Genomic DNA, 24,824 nt, shown 5'->3' with positions numbered 1-24,824 from the left:
ACCCACTCTGGATGTTGAGAGGCCCCTTCCAGGGGCCTGGCTGTCTCCTGTGTCAGTGAGGCTGCCAGTCAACCAATCTCACCCAAGCACCTGTGTGCAGGCGCAGACACACATGCCGCAGAACTTAGCAGGAATTCAGACAGAGAGACACCTACTTTTACTTAGATGCTTTCAGTTCAAGAGGGAGACCATACACTCCTGCATATACACATGGCCAGTCCCAGCACAGCACGCAGCATTGAACTTGGCATGAGTGTGGGTACCTGTGGGCTATGCCCTTAGTTTCTTTTTATTTATTTATTTATTGAGACAGAACCTCAAGCTGTCACCCTGGGTAGAGTGCTGTGGCATCACAGCTCACAGCAACCTCAAACTCTTGGGTTTAAGTGATCCTCTTGCCTCTGCCTCCCAAGTAGCTGGGACTACAGGCCCCTGCTACAACACCTGGCTATTTTTTGCTTGCAGCCGTCATTGTTGTTTGGCGGGCCCAGGTTGGATTCGAACCTGCCAGCTCTGGTGTATGTGACTGGAGCCTTAGCCACTTGAGCTGCAGGCACAGAGCCTATGCCCTTAGTTTCTTCACATACATTTCTGCACAGAGCTGTGGCCTCATGGACGAGCCAGGAGCCCTCGTAGAGTTCCTCATCCAGGGGCAGTGGGCTCTCCCAGCGCCAAAGCCTCACCCATCCTGGGTTGGCCATAAGGTTCCTATCTGAGTCTTACAACTCTGCTCATTGTCTTGGCAAAATGACAAGAGGACACTGAAGCCCAGGACTGCCTTTTCCTGAGCCACCCACTTGCCCAATTAAAATATTCTTTGACCAAAGAAAGAGCAAGGTGCTCCTTTGTGGGGAGCCAATGGGCTGGTAAGCAGAGAGGGGCATCTGGCACAGTCTGTGTGTCCCCAGAGAACTCCGGCTGAGATGTCCTAGCTTTTCCTCCTTAGCACCACACACGCCACTGCTGTTTTGGGCAGTGTGGTCAACACTCAGTTCAGGAAATACATGGACTATAGTCCTGAGACACAGCTGGAAGCAATTCTCATGTTGAGGATTCCCTTCCTGGCGCACCCTGTGGACTCGGTGACCTCCTTCCCAACACCCAAGAGCAGCTTCCCTGCCTCCCCCTAGTGCCTTCCCCAGCCCTCAACTTACGATACAGCTGGAGAAGCCGATGCCACCCAGGTGGGGACAAACGTAGTGCCACACACCGATGCTGCCGCGGCGGATCCTCTGGCCCACGGCCAACTCCAGGAAGAAGAGTGGGATCCCAATGATGATCAGCAGCACCAGGTAGGGCACCAGGTAGGCACCTGTGGGGAGTGGGGAGGGAATCACAGGCATCTAGCACATGGCCACCAGGCAAGGGAAGGCATGGGAGCCGTGGGCTCCAGTCTCAGCCTATCTCTGATCATCTGCAAATCATCACTCGTCCCAGGGCTCTTCAAAAAATGGTCTGACCCACATGTGACCTACCACTCTACCCCTTGACACCCCCACCCCAGACCTGAAAACACTCAGGAGAGACATTATATCTGTCAGCATCTTCCAGTCACAAGGCTAGGCTCAGAGACAGACAGACAGACACCACACTGCCACTCAGGAATCCACTTGTCAAGTCACACGTAGCCAGACACACTCACTCATGAGGTACTTTGTGGACACCTGTTCACACCCCCTCCCACCCACGGAAAAGCAGCTCCAGATAGCAAAGGGGGCTCTCGGGGCGAGCCTTCCCTGCGCCTGAGCCAGACGCTGACACAGCAGACTGGGCAGCTCCGGGGAAGTAAAGCTTGGAAGCTCTCCAGGGAGAGGGTCTGACCAGCTTCACCATTAATCTACAGCTAATTGGAAGGAACAGGAGAGAAATTAGCAGCTCAGGAAAGCGTAGCCGGAGGATCATAAAGGATAGAATGGATCTCACTAAAGATTCCACGTGATAAATTAATCTCACCGTCCAAGCCTCACTGCAGACACGATCTCCATTCCAAGTGATAGGGCATTTAGCAGGAGAATTAACACCCCATCCAGACACAGACGACTGCACCCTGCTGACAGCTGTGCCAACAACCTAGTCCTGTTAGCAAGGCCCTGCCTATCAAACAATATCAGGCCAGGCTGGGTCACCAAGGCCCTGACAGTTACCCAGCACCCCCAGACCAAGCCTTGCAAGCAAGCAGTTTTCAGAAGCTACCCAGACATACTGTTCTGCCCCTCCAAACCACAATACCCTGCATGATGCCCAACGTGTGCCCAACCCCCTGGGCATGAAACCTGGCACTTGATAACAATCTGCTATTTACTTAGGGTCTACTCTGTGCCAGGCATGGGCAGCAGGGTTGGTGGAGTTGTAGAAGGCACAGACACCATCCTGGGGAAGTTCACCATCCACCAGGGAAGCAAGTCCCTCAGATTCACATAACCAATAGCAATTTCAGCATGCATGTGTACACCCACAGGCACGCACACCCCACAGGCTAGTCAGGTGGGCCACTGAGCACATGCATGCTGAGGGAGGGCTGGGTTCCAAGGGAGCTAATCAGGAAAACCTTCCAGGGGAGGAAACCCACGGAGCCTGAAGCAACAGCACCTCATTCATCAGACATACACCTGCACACATACACTCAACTGTCAACAGCAAGCGGTCCCATCATGGTACTCAAAGGAGGAAAGGCCTGAAGGACCGCACACTTAGGCCCACGGGTCTGTCTTTAACTCAGTCTCTTGGACTCAGGTGCAGGAAAATGGAATAAGAGAGAAGTGATCTGCAGTAGGAAGGCAGAGGGATTTACACCCTTGCTGGCTTTGTATTTTGCCCCAGTATCCTTTGGTGGGGCAAGATGTACCAGGAGATGGGTTTCAATTGTTGGCATCATCTATGGATTCTTTTCTCTTCTCCCCCCAAAACCAGGGACAGCCTCCAGGTGAGTGCTGTCAAAGAGTGATTGGAGGCAAAGATTGGGTACCAGCCCCCTGCCACCCTGTCTCTGTCTACCTCAACCAGGCGGCAGGGCACTGACCTGACTTAGCTCTACCACAGGGGCTATGGTCAAGGTAGGCGGAATTTGTGGTTAATCAGAGACACTTTCATACCAATCTTTGTTGAAATCATTAGAAAATACAACATGCACCCTCTTATACCTGAAAAAATACAACCTGGGGACACAAGTAGATGTTTTTGATGTTTCAGTGGCTTTCTGGAGCCTCAGATCATTCCTCTGAACAGCTGGGAGCACAGTGCGGGGCATTAGAAAATTTAGCAGAACACAGGCACAGGGAGTGAAGTCTGGGATCTCTGAGGTCCCCTGGGTGTCTGAGAGTTTATGCCTCAGTTGACACTCTGAGCCTCAATTCTGGCAACACCTGAGGTTTCAAAGACCACTGGAAGGGAGGGTAATTGGTGGGGCCACACCTACAGCGCATCTTAGAATGGGTACAGGCAAAACTTACTAAAGGCAGACTACAAATGCCTACATACAGTGACTAAGAAAATGGCATGACGGCTACGTTGAACAGTTTGATGAGAATATTTCAGATTGTATATGAAACCAGCACATTGTACCCCTTGATTGCACTAATGTACACAGCTATGATTTAACAATAAAAATAAATTAATTAATTTAAAATAAAATAAATAAATAAATGACCACCGGGGCCTCAGCCTCTTGAGATATAGATTGAATAGGATCTGAGCTCCAAATTCTGGAGTCAGACCTTGCCTTGAATCCTGGGTCTGCCACTTACTAACTGTGTGACTTTGAGCAAACTGGTCCCTTCGTGCTGCCATTTTAGCATCTGTGTAAAGAGAATGAAAATATTAGGTATGAAGTTTCTGATATTTATCATTGTTGACTTACAAGAATGGCCCTTTCATAAGCTTCAAACCTATATCACCCTGCTGTGGAGGACTGTGGTGAAGATTAAATGAGTTACTTACCTGTGTAAGTGCTTGATAAACATTTGCCTCTTTCTCATAAACAGGGGAAAAAAAGAAAAATAAGAGAATATAGAATAAAGAAACCGTCAGCATCTAGTGGAGCTAAGGAGAGCTCCAGAGTTTCCCTTCATAATTAAGCAGCTTGATTGCATCAGCCATGGTTCAAAAGCACAGAGGACCAACTCTTGGAGACCAAATAGCTGTCTCCTCCCTGTGATATTTTTTCTCCTTCTAAAAAACATTTAAGGTGGGCTTGGCACCCATAGCACAGTGCTTATGGTGCCAGCCATATACACGGAGGCTGGAGGTTTTGAACCTGGCCTGGGCCAGCTAAATAACAATGACAACTGCAACAAAAAATAGCTGGGTGTTGTGGCGGGTGCCTGTAGTCCCAGCTACTTGGGAGGCTGAGGCAAGAGAATCACTAAAGCTCAAGAGTTTGAGGTTGCTGTGAGCTGTGACACCACAGCACTCTACTGTGGCCGACACAGTGAGACTCTGTCTCAAAAAAAAAAAAAAAATTTAAGGTGACTTCAGGACAGTTAAAGGTAAAGGAATTACAGGAATCAGAGGATGGAAGGATGAAGGCGGGAATGTGAAATGGTGATTTCAGAATCCTGAGAGTCGACAACACTTTCCTTCTGTGGGAGGTCCTTTATGTCTGGTGAATGTCCGTGAATGGGCAGGCTGTAACAAGTACACTGCCCTGGGTTTGGGTGTGAGTGGCTATGTGTGTGTGACAGAGAAAGGGACTCTGTGATTCAGCGCCAAAAGCGTCCAGGCAGAATTGATCATCTAAGCCAGAAAGGACAAGGGTAGAGGTTCCCAGTGAAGTCCCCAAGTGGCTCATGTCCTCTGAAGTTGCTTTGGGTGCCTTGGAGCTCTTCTTAACATCTCACAGGGCTTGGGGAAACCACATACTTATATTTATACCTTTGCTTTGGGCTGGTCTTATGTCAAACTCAGTGACCATGCTATGCAGACCAAAGCTCTGATTGACATTTACTTATTGGGGAAAACTAAAGATCTTTCAAGCAAGGAGACCATGTTGTGAATTTACTGTATTATGGTGGACAGAAGCCTCTGGCTTAACTCAAACACATAGACTCAGCTGGGCATTCCCATACCCTGCCCTTCCCTAGAAACTGGAAAGGGGAAACTGTCCCCCCGCTCCCCACACACCTGGTGTGGCCTTTTCAACCAGGGAAAGATATGTCCTGGAAAGAAGAGAAATGTCCCTGAAGGGGGCTGCATCTTGGAAGAGGCTACATGTCAGAGTCCCAAGGAGTGGGGGGGAAAGAGCAAAGTTGAAAATCCTGCAGGCTAGAACATGCAGTCCCCGGGCACAGGGACTCAGGTGCACCAAGAGCTCTCTGCTGGCTTTGCTGGGTGACTTTCTCAGGACCAGAAGTCTGGGCTTAGAAACATCAATGTTTCCAGCCTATTGAGGTTTTGTTTATTTTCAGTGAGTTGTTGCCTGGTTTCAGAGCAAGCTGCCTTTGGAAAATTCCACCCTACCTCAGAGGTGCTAGAGAGACAATGTCAGGGGGTTTCTCCCCAGCCTGGCTCTGAAAGTGGTGGTTTAATACCAGGGATTAAAGAGGGATTTAGACACAGGGGGCAGCTCAAGGGCCTACTACCTGGGAGGCAGGAAGAGCGGTGGTTAGGTGCCCAGGCTCTGGGGCGATTTGAACCCTGACTTTATCATCAGGTGTAACAAGTTACCTAACTAGTCCGTACCTCAGTTTTGCAGTCTCTAAAATCAGGATGATAATAACTCCTTCCTCAACAAGGGTTTTGGGAGGATTCAATGGCTCAACCGTATGAAAGAGGTACTCTGGTTGTTCCAAAATGCTCAAATATCAGCAGTTTCAGGCACTGAAGCCTAATGTTCGTTAAGCCCTTAGAACAGTGCCTAAGACCTGGCAAGTGTGTAGTAATAGTGTATTGGGCATGTGTTACGTGTGCTGCATGGAAGATTCATATAACCCGCCCAATTACCCTGTGAGGCAGGAGCTATGTGATTGCCATTTTGCAGAAGTGGCATTTAGAAGTCAAGCAACTTGAGCAGGTCCTGCGAAGGGCTGGGTCAGAACCCAGGCAGCCTAGGGCCAGAGCCCACCTCCTCACCAGCATGCTCGATAGCGATTAGCGCTACGGCAGTTAGTGCTGGGGAGTCTCACTCTGGAACCCTGAGCTCCCACCCACGAGGGCTCTGTTCTGCCTCAGCACAGGGGTATTCTTTTCCCTGCCTCAGTGCAGCCCACTTGCAGGGCACCCCTGTGTGAGTGGGGCCGCCTCTCACCTCCTCCATTTTTCTGGCACAGGTAGGGGAACCTCCAGATGTTGCCGAGGCCCACGGAGAAGCCGATCTGGGCCAGGATGTACTGCAGCTTGCTGTTCCAGGCTGGCCGGTCCTCTGCATCCAGTTCCTCCTCCACAGCCTTCTGCTTGCTACCTGCCTCCCCGGCCACATTCAGCACACTCTGCTTATAGTCCACGGGCTCCTCGAGGGCCAGAAGGTCGGCCACCGACTCGGTGACATGCTCACCGCTGTGCTCACGCTGGGTCACCTTGCTGTTCTTAGGCATGCCTGCCACTTGGGTTGTGAGGCCCCGCTCCCCAGCACGCAGAGAAGGTGGGACTCGGCTGCTGTCAGCTCCTTCTCATCCAGGGACCTGCGAATGCAGGGGAGTAGGGGAGGATTAGCTGAACACAACAGGTGGACACACCCAAATCAACTTCCCATCACACACTTTTACACTGGTCAGGAGCCTTAAATACTGAGTGTGCCTTCTCTCCCCATCAGGGGGTGATGGTGGAGGAGCATAGACTCAGCTTCCCACAGGCCTTTCCTGAGCATCCTCAAAAAGATAAACCAAATAAGACAAAATAGGCAAAATCACACACCAAACACAGTGTTATGCTTGATTCCATGATGACATTTCTCCCTTTTATATTACAGAGCCTGGAGTGTTCAAGACCCTTTGGAGGTACCCACAGCCTATTTCTTCCATGGTAGCCAAGGTTATGACCAAGACCTAGCCATCGTGTATATTATTTAGCCAAAGCCCCTGGGTGGGAGCCAGAGAAACCAGTGTCTACCTCCTTGAGGGTCTTTTTATTCAAAATGCAGTCGGTTCTTATACTAGTAGAAATGCAAACTCTCAGGCCCATGCCAGAGCTACTGAATCATTCTCTGCATTTTTACAGGATCTCCAAGCAATTCAAAGGACGTTGATGTTTGAAAGAAAAAAATAGCCTCTAGGGTCCTAACTGTGGGCCACTGGATGCCAGTGCCTCTGGCCCCTCAATCCCCTGGCAGGAGCGACTCACTAGGCTCAGCTAAGGATTCTGGAACCAGAGCCTGCAAGGCGTTTGCTCATTGCCAACAAATCCTCAGTCATCCCTCAGCATTGACATTATCTGAGGGCCACTGCAGCCAAGAGCTGATTCTCCCATCCTTCAGTGACAGTTTTACAGCAGATAATGTCTGCACAACACAGGCGGGGAGGTGAAACCTCCTCCGCACCGCCAGCCCTCATTTGTCTTTCATGCTTTCTCTTAAAGAAATAAAGCACCAAAAAAAAAAAAAAAGAAAGAAAGAAAGAAAGAAAGCACCAAGAAAATGCATCCTTTGAAGAATCCCAACATTCAGTTGCATTTCAAAGCACTTCCTCATTAAGGAGAGGTTGAAGGATTTAAAATTAAACATGGACACCCCTGCTCACAGTTGCCCTGCATCTTTCTAGGGATGTTAAGTTACCGACTCTGTCATTCCTTTATTAAGGGAATGGCTGTCTCTGGAAGTCTGTCCTCCTCCTATGCATGTTCCACCTGAATGGCACACAGGCTGCCCTTCCTGCTGTCCTTGACCCAGACACTCTGGCTGACTCCAGCAAAGGCCCAACCTTCAAGGGGACCTGGCCAGCCAGATGGTGTTACCCCCTTAATGAAGCTGGGAAGCCTAGCAGATGGGGACGACTGTCCACACAGGTTTGTGGAGTTAGCTAGCCCTCCCTCGACCAGGCCTCCGACCACATTCATGGGTGACACCTCTGTTCCCTCCTCATTCAAGGGAGATAGTGAGTCTTTAATGATTTTCCCCTCCCACTCCAGAAACAGTCAGAGCCTTGGGCTTCTGAGTAACTGGGATAAAACTAGCCTGACTATAAGAGCCTACAGAATTCCCTACAAGAAGCTCTCTGTCAGGACTCACTGTGTCCTGAAGCGTGCCCAAGGGTGGTCCTTGTGTGTCTGTGGAACTTTCAGCCCTCAATCTCCCCCGAGGCTACCATGTTGCTCACACTATGCAAGTACAAGGGGAGCCCCAGGGCGTTATAAAATGCGGGGCCTGTGTCCTTGCCTGAGCTGACAGATGAGCCCCCTCCCCCACCCAGCAGGTCCCATTCCCAGTGGGTTCAAGTAAAGGAATGGCTGCTTGTTCAGGATCTTCTCCTCCCCTACAGCTTATATCAAGAGCTTTTATTGAAGATTAGAGCTGGGGGGAAGGTAGGGGGCCCTCTGGGAACTGCAATCACTAGGGTGCCTTGGCTCAGAGCCTCCCTCCAGCTACTCTGCCTGCAGTGGAATTTAATCAGAACAATCTGCAATGCATTAGGTATGATTTACTGGTCATCAAGCTACAAGTGGAGAAAACCAAGGGGGACTCCTGTAAGTCTGCAGAATTGATCTTGATGCTGACCAACTAGAGCCCAGGCCTCTCCATAAATAGCCTAGTGAGTGGCAGCTCCCACCAAGGGCTGGGAGAAAAAACAGCATCATTTTAAACTAGGAGGACCCAAGGACAAAGTTAGCACATTCTGGTAAAGCCGGAGAAGGATGACCACAGCAGCATCACAGCAACCACAGGGCATCAGCTCAATATAAGCTTCCTCTTCCTTCCCAAGATGTCTCTGATGCATCTGAGCCTCCTGCATCCTAGGGTGGCGACCTGGGGACTTGAGGACCTGCCATGCCATTGAGTTTGCAGAGTGCTAGTACAAACCTGCAAGCTGAGGCACTGGGCTGAACTGCAATCACGACTGGAAGCTGTGCCCAATGCATATGCTCAGGTGACAGCAAAGTCAGACTCTCAGAAATTAAAGCATAAAGGATCCTAGCAATTGCCCTACTCAGCATTCCCATTTTATAGTCAAAGAAATTGAGGCCCAGAGAATGGAACTGAAGTGCTCAGAGGTGCTCAGACTCTCCTGACATCCTGACCAGAGTCTCATCTGGGAAGACTGGGGGACACAGGGAAAAGTCAGCTGGGCATGGGCGTGGGGGAATGAGCCTTGAAGTCAGACAGGCCTGGGTTTATTCACTCATTCACTCGCTGACATACATTTCCTGAGTGCTTCACACATACCAGGGTCTGTTCTAGGTGCGAGGACTACAGCAGGAAGCCAAACAGGCAAAGGGCCTCCTATGAAACTTACACATTGTATGGAGGGGCCCAATACTAAAGAAACAGAAGTACCATATAAGGGCCAGTGGAGGGACAAAGCAAGCTGGCAGGTGTCTCTTTTATGCTGGGTGGGTGGGCAGAAGGCAGTTGGGAAAGGTGTCTCTGAATGTCATTTGAGGGCGGCCCATCAGCAGAGAGGACACAAAGCTCCCCAAAAGGAAGGAGCACTGGGAATTTCAGGAACAGCCAAGTAGCCAAAGGAAGTGGGGTAGAGAGAGGGCTCGGGAGAGGAGGGAGGGCTCTGAGTGAGGGCAGCCACTGAGGACTTGGGACACACACTGGCTGTATGCTCTTGGAAAAGGCACTTTAATTATGTACCCATTAGTCTCTTCATGGGGGAAAGGGTTCTATTTAATGACAGTCCCCATCTCCAGGGAGGGCAGCTCTGAGAATCTGATGAGTGGCTACATATGGACTGGCTGGCACAGAGCTTGGCACATAGGAAGGATCTGAATAGCAGTAGCTGCTGCCTGGAAGCCTCATGATACTTACCTTTATGCATTTTAAATTACACAGTGTCCATATTTACATTTGGTCCCACAAATCCCCTGTTTCTTCGCAGGAAGGGCCAAAGTGAGTTCACAGCAGGAGTGGATGTGGGAAGCAGAGAAAGAATTGAGTGAGAATTGGCAACCTCTGCAGGCTGCTGGGTAGCCTTAAGGTAGCACCTTAAAACTCTCACCCCTCACCCACCCCAGTGTCAAAGGCAGCCAAAAAAGAGCCTGAAACTCCAAGCTTGAGTTCAAAAGGTCAACAAAAGGTCTTGTATTAAACGTTTAACATTGTTGTTATTACTAAAAATACAGCTCATACTGTAATAGTTTGAAACCATTCAAAAGCATTTTTTACATACTCTACAGTATGGGGAGGTGATACTGCTCAGGAGTGAGATGGCCCGGGTTCACTATGTGTTAATTGGCTGGCCTGGGCAAGTTTCCTAACTTCGCTGAGTGTGAGTTTCCTTGTCTGTCCAAGGAGGATGCCCACAGAGCCCACCTCACAGCATTGAGACAGTGTTGTGAGGACGATGGGCTGTACTGGTCTCAGAACTGAGCCCACACCCAGGAGGTGCTCACAGATGGTGCCTCTCTCAGATGCTCATTCAAATGACACCGGGGCCAGGGAAGTGAGTTGGCAGCTCCAGGTTACAGATGGGGTGCTGAGGTCCAGGGTGGCACAAAGCGTGGCTCAGGCCACTCAGCTATCAGCTCTCAGGTCTCCCTCCTCTGTCTTTGATGTATTCTCCAGGCTGAAGAGTTTTTTAAAGGGAAGGTAGAGGCAGCAACTTGGAACAACCCTTCCTCTCTCACCCCCAATTCCCTGAAGCCTGGAGTCCAGATACTGGTGAAAGGACAGCTTTCAGCACAGGGCCTAGAGAGCCAGAGTGTTCCCAGCCAATGATCCCAAAGCATTGCCTGGGACAAACAGTGGGATTGAAGGACTCAGTGAGGAGTGATTCCTCTCTGTCCCTGCCTTTGCATCAGGTGAAGCCATTGGTTCTCAATTCCTGACAACTGTGCCAACTGGTGCTTTGGGCTCAGCATACACCCAGCAGGAGTCCCTCCCTCATGGTTCATCCTATTCCAGGCACCAGGGGCAGCAGGTTCTCCTGCCACTCTTTGTTGGCCAAGGGCCTGCTGGGCCACTGTTGGGGATGTGTTAACAGCCAGCCCAGCCATACTCTAATCATCCCCTGGTAGTAGCTGGGGTGGGTAGTAGGATTGTTTTCTTGGGAAGCAAGTTGAAGTTGCCTGGCACTCTGAAAGGAAGGCCTCAATTACTGAAAGCACATTGCAGAGGGGCTCGAGTGTGGAGCATGCCCTAGGTGCCAGCTCATCACTTAGCAACCGATGCTGCTTCCAGCTCAGAATAGATCATGTGAGAGAGGCAGGGCTGAGCGAGTGAACTGTGAGTCTTCTTCAAAGGAGAAAAAAATAGTGTGGCTAGGAGGCAGACAGGTAAAAATATCTCCTGTCAGAGGGCTGATGGCTCCACAATAGTTTTTTAAACACAGTATCAGCAAATAGCTCAGTGGGAGATAACTGCTCTCACCCTGCGACCTGGAGCCTCTTCACCCCACAGCAGCCAGAGAAGAGGGCCAGGGGAGATAGGCCCTTCTAGAACGCTGAAGTCAGCCCCTCTGAGCACCTGCCTCCTGGGCCTGGGTGTTTCTTACTCAGGAAGGTTGAACCAGGAAACTCAAAGGACACACAGAATCATTTACTTTCTGCCGCACCCCCGGCATCTAGCCGTGGTGAGGTGGCGCTGTCCGCGTTGTAAGACACGTGGTTAGGTGGTCTGTGCTCCCCGGAGCGATACCCCCAGCCCCCCTGGTATGCGACAGCAGCGCAGAAGTTGCCTAGCATACTTTTTGATGAACGTAATGACTCACGAGGTGCGGCATAGAAGCCTAAGAAACCTTTACCCTGAAACCTGTTTGTTGAGTTGTATGCCTGATTGTTACCTGATTGTTTTAAGAAACCAAGAATAAACATAATGACTTACTGATCCATAATCACACATAGCTGATGGAGACTCAATGTCTCCAGGGGAACGATGCAGGAGCACGCTCCCACCATAAATGTCAGTGAATTGAGACAATGCATTGAGACAATGCAGGAACAGCAAACAAGATGCTCCATCTAGATATGTACTTACACCACCCACAGCCACCCACGACTTAAAACTTTCCACATACCTTTACATTTCATATATTTCCTAGTACTATAATCACTTACATAATTTACACATATATGAAATCTTTTAATCACATTAGAAGTAAATAATTTGTGAATTATTACTAATACTAGTAGTTATAAAGAAAGAATTTTCACGTTTTAAAACTCTAACCTTTAAAGCATTTACTTAGATAAGGGGAAGTGAAAGACACAACTGATAACCAGCAACCTTTGTTCCCCCTCGCGGACAGAACCCCTTGCGGACAGGATATTGTTTAAGTGAGATGGTCAAATACTCACATCTACAAGGTTAGATATTAACTTGTAAAGCTCAGCAAGTTGTAAAAATACCTTTTGTAATTTGTAATGCTTTGTCAAAAATGTATAAAAACCAATCTTAAAATTCAGTAAAGTACAGCTGCTTTCTTCATCACTCGTGGTGTGTGGCAGTTTGTCATTCCATCCTGCGTCGACCTTTCAATCAACCTGTGCCGTTCACCCTGAGCACCCTCGAACTGAGGCCCATCGACTGGCGATCCGCGACAACTTTCCAAGTCAGACTCCCCAGGGAAGCCAAGAGGAGAAGCCGCTGCCATCTTTGGGGAAGCAGGCAGTCAACTCATGGACTCCACAGTGCCCTGCCCACCCAGCCCCACTATCTATGAGTCTCGTGGCTCCAGGAAGGGCTCTGTATAGCTAAGCCTCCCCTTGAAAAGAAACTTCCACAACAGATCACTTGAAAAACCTACTGAAGAAGAGACTGGGGAAGTGTGCTCCACTCCCAGGCCCCAAAGCCAAGACCAGCTCAGGTATAACTGGTGCTCAAAAGGAAGCACAGCCAGGTCCCCTGCCCCCAGAGGATGCTTGACAGCTTCCTAGTGTCCATGTGACAGGCGGTAGTGACCCAAACTGTTCTCCTAATTACCTCAGAGCCTCTGGGCTTCCACTGAGCTGAAGCAGGTCAGAACTGTTATCAGAGACACAAATTGTTCTCCAAATTATTTATAATTATTTTATTGAAACCTCTGACCACCACCTGGAGCAAACTGCTCCTAACAGGGCTGGCCTTGACTTGGTGGCTGCTCTCCTGGGACTTTCTCGCCCAGGACACACAGGCCGGAGCCCCACACCATTCTGGAGGATGTCACCCACCCTCTCTAAGTGTCTGTCTTCTTCCTTCCATCCTGCCCCAGTTCAGGCCTCCTCTCTGGCTAGCCGGCTACACGGGTTCTCAATTCACTCTTCCCCAGGCCAGCCTGCTTTCCATGTCACCCATTCCCACTGCCTACTGAAGACAGCCCGTGGCCCTTCTGAGGTATTTGGGCCCCTCCACCCCCTGGAGTTCCATGTGTCCCCAGGCCGAAGCCCCCCATCTGCACTAACCACTCCTCACCTCCCCTGCACCTCCTGAACCACCCCCGCCTCTGGGACACCTGTAGTGACCCCTGAGGGAGCATGGGCATCCTCCTTTTCTCTCCTCAGCATGCTCCTTGTAGTACTCTGCTACACTTCCACCATTTGTCTTCCTGGTGCAGCTAGTGATCTACATGCTGCCTCCCTTTTCGAAACAGGAAGCTCCTTGAAGGCAGGAGCCAAGGTGAGTTCAGCTCTTTGCCCACCCTTCACTGTTCCCTGCCCTCCCAGTGCCTGGCACACACAGGTTAGCCTATAAATTTCTGTGGGTGGACCACAGAAGGTACTTAGCAGATGTTCCAGAGTCCCTGCCTTCCCACCCTCTGAGAACAACCTGCTTCCCTTGTTGAAATCCTAACCACTGCTCACCTTTGAAACAAAGAGGTGGAGGTGAAATGCTAACCGAGCTGACTAGACAGACATTTAAAACTGCTACACGGCTGTATGCGGGGGGTGGGGGGTGGGGTTGGGGAGGCCTTTACTGAGTGCAGCTCTGCAGCACATGTGGGGAGGACCCTAGGACTTGTTTTTTATTCATCTGTAAAATAGGGATCCTCACTTACCTACCAGCTGCATCTGGTTACTACATGGATCACAGGAGAAAGAGAAAGAAAATCTTATGGAGAACTCAAGTAAGCAGAATGGTAATTTCTTCACTCCGTTTCACAGATTGGCCACATTTGTTTTTGATCTTTCATTCCATATCTCAGTTGACACCGTGTTTGTTTCTGCAAGGCCAAATCCTGATGTCTTACTATTTTATGAGCTCAATACATATGACAGGAATGATCTGAACGAGCACATGAATGGTGCCTTTTGAACTCCCCTTTCTTAGAGTCTAGTGTATTTTTCTACCAGCCAGTGTTTCCCATTTTCGATACCAAGAGCATATCACGCCCCAAGGCTGCCCAAGTGACTATCTGAAAGCCAGGGCACACTAAGACGCCTGGCCATCATTCAGTGACTTTTGCCTCTTTCAAAGGAGCCAGTATTTGCCCTCTCCCTACTTTGTAGAAAGGATCCTTTGTCACTGCAGAGAGATAATCTTTGGTGGGCACAGTCTTAACACAGAGCATGCCACAGCACTGGTGGGATTGTTTCAAACAACAAACCAGGCCAAGGAGACAACGGGAGCTTCTGCAGCCCCACCTCACCTTGGGGTTGCATTTACTGAGCTTGTTTTCTTCAGTCTGTATTTTGTTTTCTCAGTTAAGAAGGAAGGGAGCAGGAACAGGGGCAGATGGTCCAGAGCGGGAGGAACTGGCACTGGGAAATGTGGGTGGGGCCAGTGCGCACAGATCTCTTGGCTCCATCTTACCGTTTCATGTTGGGGGAGTAGGGGGAGGGGCAGTGCACACTCAGTGGGCTTGTAAGCAACAGCAGCGCAATGCCCCCCACGCATTCTCTCTTTACTAGAATCCAGGGGCTGAGGGATCTCCTAGGGGAACTTCTGAAGGCAGAGTGGGGTGTAGTACCAATAGCAAGGACAACAAAAGCATAAAGGCCCCGATCCTTGAGTGCCACCTTGTAGCAACCACTGTGCTGAGCACCACACAGACTTAATCTCCTTTAATTCTTCCAGGAATTATATCAGAAGGTGCCACCATTACTCCCATTCCACAAATGAAGACATGGAGGCTCAAAAGTATTAATTACCTATATTTCATTGAACTTAAGATCCTTTGATGCCAGGACTTTCTTGAAATTACCAGAAAGGGTCAATGGAAGTTTTTTACCCAACTAGGTCACTGTTGGCACAATTCACAGCCATTTTGATTGCACGTCATGTCCTGATTTTAAGAGGTGGTAATGTGCAAAAATGTGCATTTTGGACTCAATGAAATAAAGCTACTCATCCATGGGAATGTGGACACGTGGAGGCCTTTGGATCTCCACCAACAGTCTGCCTCTGGGACCTGACTCAATGCTATCCTGGGCTCTAAAATCATGGGTTTAGAGCCAGGAAAACCTAAATCTGAGTCCTGCTCTGACATTTACAAGCTGTGAGTTTTGGGGAAAGTACATAATCTTTCTTAGCTTCAGCTTCTGGATATGGTAAGATGAGGATGACTATCTCATGGGATTGTCACGAGAATAAAAGGAGGTAACACAGGCTAGGTCCTCAGAAGCATGCCATAAACCAGTTCCAGCTGTCCCTTCATGTGAGAAATGGGGAAAATGGGCACAAGTAGGACTTGAGGCACAATTTCCCGGGTCTGGTGGAATAAGCACCTGGGAACTAAAGGACACAGGAGTTGGCAGGGGTGGCAGATGCCTGGGCTCGGTACTCTGATTGACTTCTTACTTGCATCTTGGGTTATAGGGGGAATGGAGCCCAGTGACTCCTGTAAACTAGAAGTACTGAAATATGGAATTTTAAAATATTTCTACACCAGCGGTGCATCTTACAAGGGTATATGTGAAACTTGGTAAACAGTCTGTGAAGCTAGTGAATGATGCCCCATGATCATATCAATGCACACAGCTATGATTTAATAAAAAAAAAAAAAAGGGAAAGCCAGTCGGGGAGTGCAGCCATTTGGAATTCTTCTATGCCGTAAGCTCCCTGCCGGTGAATAAAGCTCTTCCTCTTATAAAAAAAAAATAAATAAAATAAAATAAAATAAAATATTTCTTTATCTATTTTCACCTCTCTCCCCCCTTCCTCCTTCCTTCCTTCCCTCCTTCCCTTTCTCCCTTCCTTCCTTCCTTTTTTTGAGACAGAGTCCCTTACTCTGTTGCTCAGGCTAGAGTGCCATGGCATCTTCATAGCTCACAGCAACCTCAAACTCTTGGGCTCAAGCGATTTCTTGCCTCGGCCTTCCCAGTACCTGGGACTACAGGCATCCACCACCAAACATGGCTAATTTTTTCTATTTTTAGTAGAGACAGGATCTCACTCTTGCTCAGGCTGGTCTCAAATCCTGAGCTCAAGCAATCCAACTTTCTCGGTCTCCCAGAGTGCTTGGATTACTGGCATGAGCCACCACACCAGGCCTTTTTCTTACTTCTTTCAACAAATAGTTCCTGTATACTATGATAGTCCTGGCCCTGTTCTAGAACAGGAGACAACAGAGCAAACAATGTCCCTGCCTTGTGGAATTTATATTCTAGTTCAGAGGGACAATTAAAAATCATACGAGGCTGGGCTGGGTGTCTCACACCCGTAATCCTAGCACTCTGGGAAGCTGAGGCAGGTGGATTACTTGAGCTCAAGAGTTTGAGACCAACCTGAGCAAGAGTGAGACCCTATCTCTACTAAAAATAGAAAAAACTAGCTGGATGTAGTGGTAGGCACCTGTAGTCCCAGCTACTGGGGAGGCTAAGGCAAGAGGATAGCTTAAGCCCAAGAGTTTGAGGTTGCTGTGAGCTATGATGCCACAGCACTCTAGCCTGGGCAACAGAGTGAGACTCTGTCTCAAAAAACAAAACCAAAAAAAAAATCAGACAAATATATAATTTATAGTTAGATGTATGCTGTATCTACTGTATATATAAATATATCAAATAAATATGTAATATACAATCAAAAGTGTGAAGAGATGGAGGGGGCTAAGGAGGCATGCTCTGATAAAGTGTCACAAAGACTGGAGGGGAGTGAGAGATGAGCCATAGGACCTCCTGGGAAGGCATCAGGACAGAGGCAACAGGGAGGGCAAAGCCTCTGAGGCAAGACCACCAAGCCTGGCCATGGTGAGTACAAGGAACAGAGCGAGGGTCCACATCCCTTGGTGCCCTGAGCAAGGAAGAGTGGGAAGACAGCTACTGTCCAGGGAAGGCAGGACTCATAGGCCATGGAAAGGAGGAAGGATGTTCTTTCAAGGCTAATAGGAAGCTGCTAGAGGTTTTCCAGCAGAGGAGGGATGTGAACTGACTTCTCTAGAAGGGATTACTGGCTGCCTGGAGGACAAATGAGGAAATAGGAGGGCAGGTAAGCAGTGATGGAGATACATAGCAGGCTATTTGGACGAGGAAGTTTAGGTTTTGAAGAGGGAGGGAAATAGAGGGCCCTGGGTGCTGAAAGGCACATTAAGTCCCAGAGAGATGGAGGATCCATCAGAGCACACACACTTGGAAAAAAAGAAATTTACGAAACATCAGATGTGAAAATAAAAGGCCAGGAACAACGAGTGACAGCCTCACTCTCTTCTCTCCTCATTCATGGGGGCCCATGGTGGTGACAGATGGGCCCTCACAGCATCTGCCCAAATCCTCTGACCTGAATTTTCTTAAATCCACTGTTCTCTCTTGTCCAGAGGAAACAGAGGGAACCAAGGGTGTCCAATTACCTAAGTTACCCAACAGACAGCTAAAGAGCACTTGAAGGAATAGTGATCAGAAACCCTTAATTACAGTCCCAACATGATGTCTCTTTCCTGAGAACAAGAAGGTTTTGTGTCTCTTTCCTTGCCAGGTTTCAGAGCAGCTTGTGGAGGCCTGGGCAAAAATGCCCTCCTATGGGGAACAAGTCACAAGTGACCTACTACATTTATTTATGTTATTTACCCTCCCAACGACTTGAGATAAAATATAATCCTCATTTTCCGGATGAAGAAGCGTAGGTTAAGAGACGATAATGACCATGTACAAGATTACCCAGCCATGAACTGGGAGAGTGGACACTCAGTCTGTGGTCTATTAAACTCTGCAGCCCACGCAGCATCTGATCCACTGGTGCTTTCCAATCTTTTACATGTCATGACTCACAGACAAAATAACAGTGGAATGGCACTGTTAGGTTCCAAGACCCTAGGCTACCCAAGGCTACTCCAAAGGATGACAACGTCATTATTTCTGGGCCACATGATACCCATCTGTGGCACAGGTTGGAGATTCTACAATGTACTACCTTGCAAACAGATGCACCTAAATCTCAGTCAGGAAGGGAATGTCGGAACCAGCCCATCTATCCCATGTCCCCCTGAGGTCAGCCAGGTCCTTCCCCATAGTTCACAACATAATGTAATATGGGGGACTACTGTTCTTGAGCAGTCCCCCAATAGCTAGCAGGCTGATGGCCCCAGAGGTGTGGCAGGACCGTGGACAGCGCCCAGCAGGCCATCCTGGACCAGCTAGGATTACTAAACACAGGACCCTCCTTCCTTTAGATCTGGGGAAGAGAAGGAAGGTATGGTGTCTTCACTGAATACTCACCTGGCAGCACCTGTGGGAACCACCTGATTGGATGACTTGTCATACCTCTTGCAAGGTAGTTTAGCAAACAGCACTTCTGCCCTGTGTACAGGATGTGGGATTTAAAATCATAGTCGTCCCAGAGTCTTATAATTAAAGAAAAATGTAACTGGTAGGGTTTTGGATGTGGACCAATGAATGCAATTTGCAAGTAAGAGAACAGGTGGTAAATCAGTGAATCTAGCAGAAATTCTAATTAAAACAGTAAATAGAGCAAAGTATCTCAGGAATGGAAGAAAAAGTATCTAATGTACTCAGCTCTACTATGAAGCTAAATTATAGCTTTCACATGAAGGCTATATCCCAACTATAGCACAAGACTATGGGGAAAGGGCCAAGGAAGGGGAAGGGAGGGGGGAGGTTAGGGGAGAGGGAGGATAATGGGTGGGGCCACATCTACGGTGCATCTTAGAATGGGTACAGGCGAAACTTACTAAAGGCAGAATACAAATGTCTACATACAGTAACTAAGAAAATGCCATGAAGGCTACGTTGAACAGTTTGATGAGAATATTTCAGATTGTATATGAAACCAGCACACTGTACCCCTTGATTGCACTAATGTGCACAGCTATGATATAACAATAAAAATAAATAAATTAAAAAAAAACAGTAAATAGAAATGATGGACTAGAGCAAGAAGCAACTAGTTATCACTAAGTGACTTCTCTGGGAGGAAGAGTGGCAGCTTAGTGGACCAAATGCAGCTACTGAGATGACCCTAGGGGCTGAGAGCCAGTGCACTGCTTGTCTGGCCCCACACGTGCCCCTCTCCAACTTCTTGAGAGGCCACAGAACAAACAGAGCAGATAATATCGTCCGGTAATTCATATCTCACATGGGCTTATGTTCTCACATGTGAGTTTTTTGCACACAGTGAAAATCTAATCATATTTTAAAAAATAACTGGATTTGCCCACAGATGAACAATGTTTCTATTAAAAAAAATAATCACAGAAGAAGAGGAGAAAAAAGAGGTATTGAAGGCCTGAACCTTCACACAACAGCTGCCTGTGAAGCAAGAGTTTCTGGAAAGTCTGCTGAGGAGGGGGCATAAATGCTTACACTGCAGTTACCCACCCTGACAGGAACTTCCCCACTGAGATCTCGGTGGTCTGGAGATGGCCAGCAACCTAAGACAGCATGGGCCTGTTCCTCTGGGGATGGCAATTTCTCAGAGAGAGAGAGAGAGAGAGAGAGAGAGAAAGAGAAGCAGGAGGAATCAGATGCCAGGTTTTCCACAACACCCAAGGACACACGTGGCAGAGCTGCTGGGGGGACAATGGGACAAGACCAGGAAGCAAGCAGCATCCCTCCAAGCAGCCCCTGCCAGTAACTGCTGTACATAACCTGGCAGTGCTGGCAGTTTTGCTCTGGGGTAAGGGGCCTCATCAGAAAGTGCCACAAATCCCCAGGCACACACTGGCCAGCAGAGAAACCTGACACGCCAGCGCTCCCATCAGTGACTGGCCATCTTTGATGCTGCAGATACAGGAACTCTCAAGGCAACGCCCACCCCCCTCGAACTCTTCCCTCACTGACACAGGCACCAGCCCCTGACTTGGGTAAACTTAAAGGGATGAGGTTGGGGGAGGGAGAGGTCAGGAAGAGAAAGGCGCCAAGACCAAAAATCACCAATATAGAGCCCGGGATCTTTTTCCGGATTTCATTCCACTTGGAACCAAATACCATATTCCCCAAACCCTAGAAATTTGGATATGTTCATTTTCTATCAATTTCCCATTGGTGCAGGCCCATTTCCCCCTTTCCCAGGGCACTACCTTAAAAAACTGGACCCACAAGTTTAGACAACCTCATCTGGATAAATGCCGAGGCTGTCAGCAAACATTTATTAAGAACTTACTACAGAAACATATCACATAGTGGTTAAAAGCATGAAGGATGACAGACTGAGCTCCAATTCTCTGGTTATCACTTACTACCTATGACCTTGAACAAATTATTTGACCTCTGAACCTCAAAATTCTATATCTATAAACTGCAGATAGCAATGCCTGTCTCCTGGGATTATAATAAAGATTAACAGGATGGTCCGGGAATAAAGCTCTTAACACAACACAAAAGCCTCAGTAAAAAACAGGATATCATCACTTGGTGCTAAACCCAGTGTGAACTGCTAAAATCCAGAACTGTACTTGCCCCCCTAACAGCATGCAAAGTAAGCTTTCCCCCATAGAGCCTTGTCCCACTTGAGTTGGGACAGTGCTCTAACAATCAGATTACCCATGGCATTGTGCTTCTGACTTCCAGCACCCTGCATTAGCAGTCAGGGGAGGCTGGCATAAGGACTGAGATGACAGGTTTTTTCGCCATCCTCATGCTCCAGATGGTTGGCTGTGAGGACTTCTTGAAGGCCAGCCTGGGAGCCAGTGATAACTCAGACCCGCTTCTAGGAAAAAAAGCTTAAATCCATCTTCCCTTTAAACTATTCTGCTGCTTATCTTAACAGCTTTAAAGGGATTAACGATGAAAATTCCTGCTGCAGCAAACCTGGACAGGAAAGGAATGTGAGGGAAGGGAGGGTGCACAGGCAGAAGGAACCTGCTTCTCTAGAATCCACTCATCTGTCTCCATCATCCCTGGAATTTGCTTCCAGATCCAATGGGAAGAGAAATTATTCCAGAGTGAATGGTGAATGCAATATGTACACGTGTGCACAGTTTCAGTAGCATATCGGAGTCCCCTGGGTCAGCATCTTCCTTGCTGTGTAGGGGATCCCCTTATTTCCTTCACTTCTTAAGGCACACACATCTTAGCTCAGTACCAAGTGTAGGCATATTATAGAAGGAGGGAGCAAGGGGCCCAGGATCCTTCAGGAAAGTAGGAGACACATTCCTCACTTTCTTCTCCAGAGAAGGCCAGCCTCACCTCTTCTGAAGAGTTCCTCACAGCTTTCAACTCCACTGTGGATAGAATGGGGGCTGCGATGGCAAGACCTGATCAAAGAAAAGGGACCCTAGAAGTCCATTCAGCAGGTGCCACAGCTTAGACTGGGACATAGTCATAAGCCAAGGAGTTAAGGTCTGTGCTGGTGTCTCAACTGGAGGTGGCCAAGGGCAACCAGCAGACCCAGCACAGCTGGATTGCCCCACCCAACACTAATCCTGCTCTTACTGGGGCTTCCCTATATGGGATCTCTCGGGATGACGTGAGTTGAAATTACGTCTTTTTGAAGCAGAGTTATGGATCCTTCCTAATCACGTGGGAAGCCTTGTACTTTCATTTGTCTCCACAGTCCTGTCCATGAGGACAAGATTACGGGCAGGGAGAGAAAGAGTCACCTCTACCCAAGGCCCTTAAGTAAAAGGGTAAAGAGCTAGCATGTAATGAGCTCCTTCTACGTGACCAGCACTGCACTCAACATACCCTGAGGAAACGATCAGTAGGCATCCCTGTTTTACGACTGAGGAAACAGAGACTCCAGAGGAGAAGTGACTTGCCCAAGGTCATCTCACTGGCATAGGACAGGGCACTGGGCCCCGTGCTGACCACAATCACAGGGCCTTTCCCCAGCCTCCCCATCAATAACCCCCAACCTGGCCCTGTCCACCTTCCCTGTGGAGTCTGAGCTCCAGGATGCTTAGGCAGCATCCAGGGAGCCCAAGCTGTGCTTAGCTCCCCCTGAGGACTTGCCCACCTCTACCCCAAACACGTGGGGCTCAAGCCATTCCTGCTCACGAGTCCTGCTAAAAACTCCAATCAACTGGCAAACAGCTGACACACGACTCAATGTGTGACTCAGGCCAAACAAACTCACTCCAATCAGAGCTGGTGGGCACGATGTGCCTCCTGCACTGAGTCACCCTCCAAGCTGAGCTGTAGGGATTCACCGAAACTCAACCACCTACTTAGCCACAGCTGCTTCTGAGAAAAAGAGAAAAAGCCAGCAGAGGAGCTAATGCCTTTGATGGTCCCTACAGATGGAGCACTCGCCAAAGACAATTTGGTGTGACCTCAGAGCCCTTCCTGCCCAGGTGATGGGTCAGCTTCATCCAGCAAGGGAACAACGTAAGTATAGCATGAGACACAAGAACCCCCACTGTTAACCTCAAAGTACGCTGACCTTGTTCTCCAGACATCGATCAGCATGGCTGGCGAGGCCTTCACATTTAGGCTTTAATTAAAGTTTGGTTGAATTTTCTGGGAGCCATTACGAGATTGTCTTAGTTCCTGGAAGTTTCTTTTTACAATGACTGTGCCCGCAAAAGAACCTTCTTTCTCTACACGACTCTCCTGCCTCCTAAACCCAACCTCACCTCCCTTATGTTCACAGCTGAATTGCCCCAAAGGTAGCTCTGGTTAGAGATTTCCTAATCCAAAGGTCCATCAAACTATTTTTGAAAAAGAAGAAAGAAGAATGGGGTCGATTTTTTACCGCAAACTTGACAGCCACTAGGTCCTGTAAGGTGAGTGGCCTAGGGATTTCTGAACTGGAGCCCTGACAGGGCTGTTTGGGCTTTAAAAGGAAACATCCGGCATCCTGCCAAGATTGCCGCGCCCCTGCGGGAGCGGCCCTCCCGGTAATAGTGGGAACATCGCTTCAGGGCACCGCGCACACAGGTGTAAATGTGGCAGAGGCCTCTCGGCCTGGACGGCGCCCCCTACAGATCGACACCCTGCGCATGTCACCTAGCTTTGCCATTCTGTTCCCAGATGCGCTTCCCTCTAGGGAGGAAGGGCTCCCCGCTAGCTTGGAATCCTGCAAGGACCAGCCTTCGTGTTGGGAATTAAATACTCATCTCGGGCAAGAGCGTTCTGTTTCTCTTGCCAATGTTACTGTCAAGGTCACGGTCCTCAGGCCGAGCAGCTGAGGCTGGGGTCTCCAGCCACACAGGAGCCTCCCTGTGGAATTGCGCCCTGGGCGCGCAGCTTCAGGCGGCGGGACCGGCAAGGGAGGCTTTCTCTGGGTTCTCTGCGGAAGCCTGCCTAGGCAGCTCAGCCCAATCACCTCTGGAGTTCTTGGGCCCTCCAAAGCACAGAAGCTCAAGCCTAAAGTCCAACCCGTGCGAGCGCTGCTGGGCACCCCGGATGCGCCGGAGGAGCGCTGGCCCTGGGGCTCTGTCGCCAAGCAACGGCGGTAGGAGCAGCGAGAGGAGCCAGAAGCCAGCGCAGGGTCGGGCGGATGCGGGGGCCGTGTCGTCTCGCACCTGAGTCCACAGGCCTCCTTGGCTGGGGCGGGGCCGGAACAGGGAAAGTTGCGGTGGCTGGCTCAGTAAGGCCAGGCGGGGCGTTGCCAGCAACTCACCTGTCCCGCGTGGGCTGTCGCGTGGACTGCGCTGGTGCACTTCGGCTGAGCAGCTGTGGTCTTCGAGGGGTCGCGGGCGCAAAGCCGCTCTCACGGGCAATCCGAGTCTGGCGGCGACAGGCCGGCTGGCGTGGCCCGGAGCTGCGCGCCCGCGCACGCGACTCCGCTCGCGACTCGCCTCGCTTTTCACTCCCTCCCTCACCGCCAGTGCCAATCCAGCTCCCGTCTGCCTGGTGCTCGGGGCTCAGGAGAGCGGCCCGAGGACCCAGGTCACGTAGCAGAAGAAGCGCGTGGGGCTGGAAAGGATGGGACAAGTGCAGTCCTCCCTGCGACCTGGCCGCGCCGGCTCTGCGGAGCGGAACGGAGCTGGGCGGAGCGCCGAGCACACTGTTCCCTCGCTTTCCGAAAGGCCACCCTGGCGGCGGGGCGCCGTGACGCAGGCTTGACTCACGCGCGGGCCCGCGTCAACGCGAGGGGCCGTGAGCGAGGCTCAGATGGCCGACGCAAGCAGAGGGGTGGGCGGAGAGCTGGAGAGGGGGCTGCGGGGTGCATAGCTTCTTGAGGCCCCTGGTCAGGGAACCCAGACCCTGGAGCCCTGGAAAAGGGCTTCTGCCCTTGAGGGGAATTGAGTCTCAGTGGTCAAGGCACTTTCTCTTTTTCAGACTCATGTCTTGCGGCCTCCTTTATGAACTGAATCCCACTCCAAGTGGTTATTCCCCCCCTGTATTCCAGGGGCTGCAGAGGCTGAGAGGATCACAAAGGTGAGGGAATGGAATCTCTGGGACAGAGTGGCTTTACCCAGGTGGTCATAATACAAGAAAAAGGCCTGGAGAATCATACAAGATGAGAAGTAGGGGACAGCAAGGGA

At 49.7% G+C, this 24,824-nt stretch overlaps 1 protein-coding gene across 1 annotated transcript in view; it reads right to left on the bottom strand.

The window, feature by feature from the left end:
- The window catches only part of SLC6A17 (solute carrier family 6 member 17), a 52,530-nt gene extending 28,283 nt beyond the window's left edge, over positions 1–24,247 (bottom strand). Inside the window, exons 1-3 of the mRNA XM_053591271.1 lie at positions 23,957–24,247; positions 6,242–6,614; positions 1,155–1,312 (exon numbers count right to left, since the gene is read on the bottom strand). Of these exons, the coding sequence (XP_053447246.1) occupies positions 1,155–1,312; positions 6,242–6,527 (444 nt within the window). The 5' untranslated portion in view covers positions 6,528–6,614; positions 23,957–24,247. The remainder of the gene's footprint in view (positions 1–1,154; positions 1,313–6,241; positions 6,615–23,956) is intronic.
- Between the last annotated feature and the right edge of the window lie 577 nt (positions 24,248–24,824).

Source organism: Nycticebus coucang, chromosome 5 (assembly GCF_027406575.1).
Source record: "Nycticebus coucang isolate mNycCou1 chromosome 5, mNycCou1.pri, whole genome shotgun sequence".
In the NCBI taxonomy this organism is placed as follows: domain Eukaryota; kingdom Metazoa; phylum Chordata; class Mammalia; order Primates; family Lorisidae; genus Nycticebus; species Nycticebus coucang.
The sequence above is the reverse complement of the archived record's forward strand: the minus strand, read 5'-3'. Positions and strand labels throughout refer to the sequence as shown.